At 42.6% G+C, this 10,797-nt stretch overlaps 1 protein-coding gene across 1 annotated transcript in view; it reads left to right on the forward strand.

Moving 5' to 3' along the window:
• Positions 1 to 4,829: 4,829 nt before the first annotated feature.
• Positions 4,830 to 10,797, forward strand: part of T265_15056 (hypothetical protein) — a gene marked incomplete at both ends in the record, with an annotated part of 23,438 nt that continues 17,470 nt past the window's right edge. The window contains 3 exons of the mRNA XM_009176409.1: positions 4,830 to 5,506; positions 6,334 to 6,423; positions 9,583 to 9,912. Coding sequence (XP_009174673.1) covers positions 4,862 to 5,506; positions 6,334 to 6,423; positions 9,583 to 9,912 — 1,065 coding nt within the window. The remainder of the gene's footprint in view (positions 5,507 to 6,333; positions 6,424 to 9,582; positions 9,913 to 10,797) is intronic.

Here is a 10,797-nt window from a genome sequence, read left to right on the forward strand (position 1 = left end):
TTCCTGGCCAAGAATATCAAGAAGGTATAGTTCGATGTCGGTGATGACATGATGCTTGATTACTGCCTTTTCAAAAACAGGAATAGTAGTTTTGTACGGCGCACGGAAAGCTATTATATGATAAGGGAAGCTAGGATGCCGACAGAAGGGCTCTGCGCGCCACAGATGAACGGCTTCCATAATTTACTTGAAAAGAAGCTACCTTCATTGTTGATCTCTCTGTGCCACAGGATGGGTGAGTGAGTATGCATATTTCAGATGTTATAGCATGAATGGCGATTAGGCAAACCACCTGATCTTCGCACTTGGCCTGAAGCTTTATCTGGATTAGAATACGGGGTAAAAGTAAATAGTGTCCGGCTATCAGTATTAAATCGATCACAACAGGGCGCTAGAGAATTGCATACCTCAGTCCACATCCATCACCACACTTAGTGTAACAGTGCACACCATCAGTAAAATTTGCGTGTAATTTGAAACGTTAATCGGGCGGGTAGCCAGAAACTGAAATGGAACTTATGGGATGCTTTGCTTTTTGGTCGTCCACCGTTCAAACAGAGCTCAACAAAGTTCGGAAAAGCATATAAAGATATCGAGTTATTCAAACACCGTGCATGTAGGTATTCTGCTTCCGTGACCGATTTCTATTATTCATTGTGTTTATTTTGCACTCCAAATTGTTGTGCGTGTGTTCCTTCGTTCTTTTAACTGGCAGGCTTTTTACAGTCAGCGGATTTTCAGTCAAATTTCCAACTGGGATTTAGTGTTGTAAGTGAAGCTAATTTAAACTAAAAGCAAGGAGACATTGCACAGTTGTTTTCTCTTAGCTCCTGATCAGTAGCTTAAGCACCTAACAGTTCAGGTACGAATGGCTGATTGATATTGTGACTAACTGGCTTTTAGACAGGGTATGGAGTCACTCACCATTCAATTACAGAATTCACATCAGATGGACACGGTGCTCGAGTGACAAATTCTCAGGTGGCAGTTTCACTCATCTCGTAAAATTATTCTTCGTTTGGGCTACTTATAGTTTGTTAGTAGTGTGAGGACATGTAGATTGACTACATTCACAGGACGAAATTTTATTTGAAAATTACCAAACTCCCTTACATGATTAAAATCAGCGATTTGCCAGTTCTTCTAGAAGCAGCCCTTTAACCATCTTTGTCTGTAGAAAATCTGCAAATGACCACAAATGGAAAGAAGGGGAAATGTCGCCGAACACAAATACGACCCGGGTCAAGTGCAATTGTCGCAGGCGTCCGGGGCAATATTGCCGTAAATCCAAACTGGTTATTGGGACGTTCAAAAGAGATTGGCAATGCAAAGGTGCATGACACTTAGAACTAATGCTGCAAGATTCGCCCGTATCAGGACGGGACGTCCAATTACATATTTATTTTCCCATAGATGTGGAGAAAATTTATCCGACCTCCAAAATAATATAACGGAAGGCATTCTTCCAATGGTATTGTGAAAAGCCAATGAATTAAATTGTACTGTCAGGTTTGAACCTGCCGGAGTGTAGACTTTTTTATTTGGTCCTTATTTGATGGACGAGCTGAGTTATCTAGACCAGCCAGTCAGTAGTAGTGGTGATCAAATCACAGTCTGCAAACGCCGTCCAATCGATGAGATACCCTAGAATTCATGCGCCTGCCTTGATTGAGAACAAATTCAGTCACAAGGAATTCCCACCAGAGTCTATTCTATGTTCCCCTCATGGCTGCTCTACCGAAACGCACATTCGTTATCAGGATGAAAGTCCATGGACGGATATCTGCCTGGAGATGAAATTCGAACAGATTCAGTTGCCACACAACTTCCCCAACCACAAGTCATCAAAACGCAAACTTTGATTGTTAGTCAGTGGTGATTCGGTTCGGGCCATGGAATGCTGGGGAAAGACAGATGAGTAGCTGTTTTAGCCGTAAGATTGGAAGAAAAACCTATGATGGCATGAGGCCACAGGTAAGTTATGATCGAACCACTAGAGTTTAAAAATTACACTGAACTATACGCTTGTACCGGAGCCGGCCGCTCACATACGTGCCTCCCCCAAGCCAAGAAACAGTCCCGAGTTCCGGTGAGGCATCTCCAATAAGATCAAATATTGTGAATTCACCTCTCGGAGAAATCGAGTTGAGATGGCACACTCGGCAGGAAATGAGCAAGTCTGGTGACTGCTTGCAGTCTGGCGGAGATAATGGGCATCTATGGAAGTAACCTATCCCACAACTTATGCGGCCAAGCAAACACCGGTAGTTTGAAATTCACATTTTCACTTGACTCTACACTGCTGAATAAAAGTTAGTAGCACATATTTACAAGTCGTTTATGCGTCCATGGAACAAAGGCAAGTTATGAGGCAAGTCATGAGATATTGTACGCACTGTTTTCTTCTGACCACCAATATTCCGTACATTATTAACACCAGTAGTTATCTTCACTTTTCCGTTTCGGACGTGGTTAGGGCTCAGTTTTATCTGGAAGCCGGACAAAATGGCAAACTGATGAAAATGCACAGAGCTCAGCTGTACACCAGGTGGAGCCCATTAATATCGATTCAACGTTTCGGCTAACCAGGACACCCATTGACCAGCTATTCCAAAGATCGAAGAGTAGAAATAGGGGGGCAACGGAAACCCTACTGTTCATGTTTCAGATGTGGAGCAGTACCCGGCTTTTCACAGCCCTCAGGTGTTTCCCCCCATCAAGCTGCTTACAGGACGCAACTTATATGCCAACCAGACAGCCACTCTAATGTGAAGTAACTAAGTCTTATGTGCTGAAGACCTCGTTAGAAACAAAGAACTATCACACAAAAAAAGGCTGACAGCAAAGTGCAATCCAATAATGACTGTTATGTTCCTCTCAATTAATACGCAAATTACTAGACGGTTCATAACCAAAAACCTTGTGGTTTACCTAGATGAACACATACGGCTGGTTCCAGCACAATAGAACTTTGTAAACGGCACTCGAAAAATAGTATAAAACACTTGGTTAAAGAACAACATGGATGGATACTGAAGACATTGCAACTTAGTCCAATTTGTAGGAGTGAGTAGCTATATTAGACACCACATCCCGTGGAAGCATCAGGCAAGAAAAGATGCCTCGCAAACCACTTACAAAGGTTTAGTACAAATGTTACGTTGATTAGCTATCGGTGGGGGACGCACGAAGGCCTTCTTTCTTTCATCGGTACACCATGAAGTTCACCACTATTTCACCCTTTCAGACAAATTGATCTTATGACTCCCAATGCGCTCCGTTGGCAGGAAGACATCGAGGGTTTATTTTTTAGCAGAGTGAATGCCCTCTTCAGGTGTGCGTAGCTAAGTGGGCGAACTGGTTGGCCGAACTGGGTGCCGCGTTTTCAACGGCTGTCATCAGATAATTCCTATTTACAATCCAGGAAAATACTGGATCCGCGGTGTTGTTCCTAAAGCAGGAGAAATTCAGTTTCGCAAATCAATGTATACAGCTACTTGACTGGCCTCATTCGGTATTTGGGCGTTGCAGACCAGCAAGTACCTATTCTTACTTGCACAACACATACAAACCCGTCGGACACATTGCACATACCTAAGTTATAAGAACAGCTTACAATAACGGAGGAAGTAAAACAGTTCAAAAGCGTTCATAAGGACGTAAATCTCTGTATTAAGAGTTGCAACCCTCGATTTTATCCAAATTTTCCAGATGTGACGGACCTTAGTGAAGGGCATAACCGGTGAAAGAATCTACTTGATTATAACGGAAACTACTCACAAGGTTACTGAAAACTCTTCGACAGCCCACGACCGGTTTCGCCCTTCTTGGTGCTCAACAGGTAGGCGCAGTCCCCGAGTTTCCGTCAACCTTATGATCTATTTGAACCCAAATTGCACTGTTTTCGAGAAATACACTCATTTGCAAATCAATTTGGTTTTCACAGGAGACTCAGTTGGAAGACATCATAAACGAGAGACTCAATTGAGTTTCCCGTGAAAACCAAATTGATTTGCAAATGAGTGTATTTCTCGGAAATCTACTTGATCCTTCAACCAGCGTCTGAACTTCCGAGGCAATTTTCATGAACCTCTGCTACATGCTGAATACGCCACACCACTTTTCTCATCGTATTCTGCAAAGTTCATCTAACACATGTCCTCTACAAAAATGCTGAAACTTGCTGAAGTTGTCCTCGTGCCTGATTTTCTAAAGGAATTCTCACCAACGAGAGATTCAGCTGGGTTCCAGGTGACTCTCTCGCAAAACCAATTTTGTTTGCAAAGTTTCTTTACAAAGTTTCTTTACCTCGGAATGTTTGCCTACCTATTGTTTTATCAGCTCTATTCGCCTCCTGTGGAGGAGCGACTTGGTGGGTACTTTCAACATCCACTTCGTTATTCAACACGAATCGCAACCCGTACCATTGGACTGCAGTTATTGATTCATGAACCCTGTTTTTCCGGGCTACCGTAAGAAAAGTGTGGGACTATCCCGGCAAAACTTTTTGCACCTATCTGTCAGGTGGTGAGTGAAATGACAGGTCCTCAGATTTGAACACAGTCTGGATATTCTCACTCATTTGCCTCCCATTAACATAAATCGGACGACAAGCATGTGTTGAGCTGTCTCAAACTTATTAGGAGAAAAGCAATCCTCCGAAGGCATGTAACTTAAATTGTTAATTTAATGGAATAAACCACGATATTTTGCATTTTTTACTCGTATGCAAGCGGGTTGGACGTGCCCAGAAGTCCGTTCACCATCATATCGATCGGCCGGTTCAAAATTGATAAGCAACAAAAAATCCAGTCTCACTTAATTGTCAGACGAACATTGGAGCACAAGTACCGAGCTGAGGATGTTAAATAAGCTGCTATTCTGTACATTGATAAGTTTAGACATGTTACTCGTAAGCGCCGTTAAGGATGCCTACTGTAACGATTTGGTCCCAGCGCCAATTTCCCTCCCGGAAGTGGAGGCGCGATTTCCAATGTTTGGCAACACTGATAACTCACTGGAACTCATATTAGCGGAGGCAAAATCGGACAACTTGAAAAAAGTCTGGAGGGACTTTTGCGTCACAGATCCGTGCTCTTCTAATCGTGAGTGCACTTCAGTAATGCGAGGTGCTTTTTACGATTATGCAATGCACAATTTTGTCAATAACACGTTAGAACAAATAACCCTAGTGAAGAAGGAGAACTATATGGCTTATAGGAGCAAAGAAGAGGAGGGAGAGGAGAGTGGTTTTCGTGCTCTCTTTGAACTGAGTTGTATCTTAATGTGCCAATACATGCTGAAAACTGATGCTTTGAATGCATTCCAATGTATGTGTCCTGACCCATGCAAGTTCCAGTCTGATTGTCCAGAAGAATCTTGCAAGTCTTCTGGTGTTTTTCAACATCAGTATGAATGTACCTGTGAAGGTGCAACATGGGATCGAGAGTTGCACACTTGTGTCCCATCAAACTGGAAAGAACTCAGAGAGAACCCTATTAAGAACGTGAGTTTTAACATTGACTAGATAGATCGTAGACGTTTGAAGGCATATCGCCACATAGCTTTTTTCGATGTCTCCTAGTCATATGCTCTTGTTTGACCAACCAGAGACAGACGGTTCACAGTAGTTTTAATGTATGTACCGTCACACAGGGGTGACAGTGCCAGTTTAGTGGTCTGCGTGCTAATTGTACGCATAGTTTTTACGATTGGTTAGCTTGAAAATGTCTATGGTCAGGATTGCCCATAAGCACGAAAGACCGGGCATATGGTAACTTACCACAAATGTGCTTTAGATTATCATCATTACAATAGCTTTTCCATAGAGGTAGAGCTGACGTAGCCAAGCTGTAAACGCCTCGAAAATCGCAAAAATCTCAAGTATATTTGCGTGTATTCGTGGTCATCAAATCTTCTGTCTGGATTATCATCATTACAATAGCTTTTCCATAGAGGTAGAGCTGACGTAGCCAAGTTGTAAACGTCTCGAAAATCGCAAAAATATCAAGTATATTTGCGTGTATTTGTGGTCATCAAATCATTCTGTCTGGCACACAGATAAAAGAGAGATAAGTACGCGAATTTTTCCTCCTGGTTCGTGTTTGCAGCGTTTGCAGCACAGTAATGTTTAAAGTAATCAGTTATAGAATGTTGCAAGGACTTCATCAGAGGGCTGCAACTTCCATCCCAGTAGTTCATCTTTGGGATTGGTCTGTTTTTTCACACCAAAAACTCAAACAAGGGGCATTATAGTTAACGAAACAGATTAAAATTTAACAAACTAATCGTAACTATGAGTTGTCCTTGTTAATTTGTGGTTTTGATTTTCAGGACACTGAATATGATCCAACAGGTTGCAATGGAGCGTCCCACTGTAACAGCGAGGGAACGCTGTTCTGCACCACAGACCCAACCAGCCAAGTAAGTTTTGCACAATAGAACAAAATGAACAATAAATAGAACTTTTTCTAAAGAAAACTACTCACAAGGTTGCTGAAAACTCTTCAACAGCCCATGACCAGTTTTGCTCTTCTTGGGGCCCATCAGGTAGGTGCAGTCCTTGAGGTTCCTGATGAGCCTCAAGGAGGGCGAAACCGGTCGTCGCCTGTCGAAGAGTTTTCAGCAACCTTGTGAGTAGTTTCAATAATGAGATTATACTGCGTTATCTCGAATATCGTGCCAACTGAAACACGAGGCATCCTGTGTGCAGCACATTCAGTTGAAGAATATCATAGACGAGAGATTCAGTCGGGTCTTTCGTGAAAACCAAATTGATTTGCAAGTAAATGTATTTCTCGGTGACTTTTTCTAGTTAGCTGGGTTATTTATTACTTCTTTTACATAAAAATTCCCGTAGATGAAATGCTTTGGAGACAAAAGTGGCTCAGTTCAATTTTTGTAGCGGTTCGCGCTCCGGACGTTCCCACAAAAGTTCAAGAGAAAACTACCCCTATGTTGTCACCCGGTACATCATTTTCAGCCTAACCAAACTGCAGGAATAACGATGGCTTCGGCAAGGTCGTGGGATACTTGGACGTTCAACCGGGCCCAACACTGTTCCGCTTACTGATGTGTATCCACTCAAAAGGAAATCAGCGTGCACTGTGAAAAACATGGATGTATGTTATAAAGAGTAAAGCTGTCACTGGATATCCTTCTACCTTTTTAACATCACCAAAGAGTATCTTCCAATAAACCTCAGCAAACTGACGGTGGTGTAATAGAAACGAAATATTAGGTATCCTATTCGTATCGGGTTACTAAAACAAACTTGTGGGAGCCCGCTATATACTGCAAAATCGCACAGAGTAGGAGTTTGTGAGCGCTAACTTTGCATTTGGAAAAAAACGAGCCACCTGACTCAAGTGACACCCAATAACATGAATAATTTGTGACAGTTTAGTGGTAACCGACCCGCTTCAAAGACCTGTGCAGATAATCCCTAAGACTCTCTAGCTGTATGTCCATTTGAAGCCTCCTTTAGCATATTTTCTTATGTTGTCCTAAAATGTGTCTAGTAAGGTAGCAGAATTTCATGACCGTCACTAGTCCAGATGGAGCTTTTTGTGCCATTCGAAACCGTGTGTCTCTCAGGGGTCCACGCAATCCATCCATGGATCAACTACACCAGGCTCAGAACTTAAATAGGTCACCGCATACGTACTGGTGAGGAGATCAGTCTGAAGGCAAATCGACCGTTTATAAACAAGATAAACGGCAGCTAGAGTATTTCAGAACGCTTCACAAAGACGAATCCACAGAACTAAGTGAGGGAAACAGATCCTTCTAATTGCTGTTTTCCGTCAAGTTTTATTTGAATCCCTAACGCTCTAACATCGATCGCACCAACTGAAGCAGCACTGATTACTACGCTGTTTACAATCTATTGTTTGTGTTTATACGACATTTGATAGCTGTGTTGTGATTGGTCAGACGCAGTAAACTTAACAATTATCCGACTGGTCAACCTCACTCTCTGTTTACTCATGACATTGAAGGTAACCATTCCAGTGCTCCTATTGGTCGATTTCGATATCCAACGGTTTTAGGTCACTCTTCCAATCAACTTCATCAGACAGTATCTCCTGATTTTACTGATTTCATGCCTGACTTCTCTTCGGTCTCTTGGTCAGTACATTTTGCGTTCCGACTGGCCGGCTTGGTTTCTTATTCCGGAGGTTCAGCAGTTCTTTCATTTCATTGGTCGTCCTGAATCTTTCACTTAAATGTTGATCATCAGTAGAAGATTTCATCCGCTTCTTTCATTCCACGATTGTTTTTTTTGCCTGGTTGCCCGCTAGATTCAGAATGTAACTGTTGGACATTTGCCTCATGTTTGGACCTGTAAGATTTGTCAGTGTGTTTACTGACTTATTTGTTTTCGGAGCCCTGGAACTCGAATAACCCCTTTTTTTCTTCTTGCCTCAGATTCAAAAGTTGAAACCATGGTATATTTGATGGCTCACTTTACGTCTGCGCAAATGGTGTTTTCTTAATCTTGAAAGCACTCGTGGTATTGAACTGTATCTTATAGTATTGTGTGGAAATTTACACAGTAGCCCAGCATTCATTGAAACCTGGCATGGAAAAGAGAGTTTCTACGCAGAGCAGAGCTTCAGGATTGTCACAGTGTAGTGTAGTTCTGAAAAATGGTGACAGACGAGGGGTTGGCATACCCAACTTCACTACTATGGAAAGCCAGTTGTCAAATAACATTCGATTTGTGCTTGTCGACATCTGTATCATCATCATCATCATCATCATCGACAGCATGACATCAGTGTTCAACACCGATGCTTCACTGCCGTACAACCATGATTTATTTGAAAGCCCTGTTGTAAAGAAAAGAGTAAAGGTGGACAGGGGAGGGACTTATTGATAGCTTGCCACGATCATTCCGAGGTGCCTACAACTCCAGACATTAACTCAGGTGATCTGGTTAGAAACTGACAACAAGAACGTCATTGTATAGTCCTAGAAAGTCGCCACTACAAAAATAACATGCAAAAAACGATGTTTTCCGAACTCTTCTGTATCAGATAGGTGAATAATGGTATAGTATGCCCAAAAATTGACAGTCATTCACTCAGTTTACTCGCAACAGCCTTGTTTCACTAACATGCAGCAGAGAAATGTCCAGTCTCGTCAGACATGATCGATCGGTTGACTAATCTACCTAAGCAAAGTAAACTCTGTATTATCATACCACAGCAAGTTAGCTTCATGAGTGTTACTTCAAACCGTATTGCAGAAAGCTTATAGAACGCACTCCTGAACACCACCTTGGGAGTAATGAATGCGAGGCTTATTCGACCTTCTCTGCTATGGCTGTATCAATTTGATCGATTTCACTTTGATTACTATAGTCACAATCTGTGTTTTTCTAGCAGAAAGACATCTGTCATAGCTGATTGAAACTTGTATGATATTTACTACATTGCGAGCTCTGCCATAGTACCCATTTGGTATTGTAGCTGGATTTGGTCATGCTAAATATAACCGGATCCGCATTTTTAGAGACTGTTGTTCTTCTCAAGCGCTCACGGATTTAATGGCTCTCAAGGCTTGTTTCATTCTTAGGTGTTCCAGTGCATCTGCAAACCACAGTATTCCGGACCAAGTTGTTCTGAACTGATCGACGCATGTTCAACCAGAATCACAAACCCTTTGCTACCGGGGACGGCGGTAACTGTGGCTGGTGACACGGCGTGCAACGTGAATGTAGACGGCAATAAGTGTGTATCATACCTCAGTGCCGAATCGGATATGTCCTACCGGTGTAACTGTAACGAGAACTTCTGGGGACCTAAACCCGAACTTGGTTATGACAACTGTCTGAACAGAAGGACACTGTGTTCTTCGGTGATATGTGTCCATGGAAAGTGCGTGCCCAACGAACGTGGTACTCAGGTAAGTTCTAAGATACGTCGAACCCGCTATGACCCATTACGGCGGTCTGACTTATTAAGCGCTTTGTTCTATTGACTCGAAACAGCTCGAAGTTTGAGATGGTACAAGACGAAATGTTTATACAAAACCGCAGTATTTTAATGTATATGGATACATACTTGATTCGGATGGTAAAATCTCCTTCAGCCTCAAGGAAAATTCCCAAGTTCGGTCCTTGAGATCAGAAACACAAGTTATGAACTTCTTTTCTTAAAAAAGTAACATCTTTTTGCTGATTTCAAGTACACATCAAGAGATTAAGGTCGTAAGGGGTACGTCGACCCGAAGTTTTGATAGGAGATGCAATGTATTAATTTAACAGTCACTGTTCTCAAGTGAGCTGCCAGACCCAATCTACACATTTATGACTTATCCACGTAGATAAGGGATTTTAGATCTCACCTGTCTTCTCAATGAAAGACCATTTACAGGAGATATTTCGGAGCATTGCCCGAATCTGGTGGGAACACCGGAACGGCAATTCTGAAGTACGTCGAATGATATTCGGGAGGAATAACTCACCCTCGATAGATGAACTGATCACACTGCATAGGTTGCGCTGGCTTGGCCACGTGTTGCGTATGCCAGTCGACCGACTTCCTCAAAGGGTTCTTTTTTCACAACCACGTGAAGGGTGGGAGAGAGCCAGAGGCGGCCAAACAATGACTTGGCAGCGAAGTATGAAAGCCATTACCAACAAACTCAGCCGCGTTGGTCATCGCCGTCTTCCTGGATGGGGACCCCGAGACGTTCCACATCAATGGTTAGAGACATTGTCAGATATGGCCTAGTCGCGCCCTCAATGGCGCTCGTGCGTCCATTGCCTTCAATGCATAGCTTCTTTTC

Source organism: Opisthorchis viverrini (genome assembly GCF_000715545.1).
Source record: "Opisthorchis viverrini unplaced genomic scaffold opera_v5_343, whole genome shotgun sequence".
NCBI lineage: Eukaryota > Metazoa > Platyhelminthes > Trematoda > Opisthorchiida > Opisthorchiidae > Opisthorchis > Opisthorchis viverrini.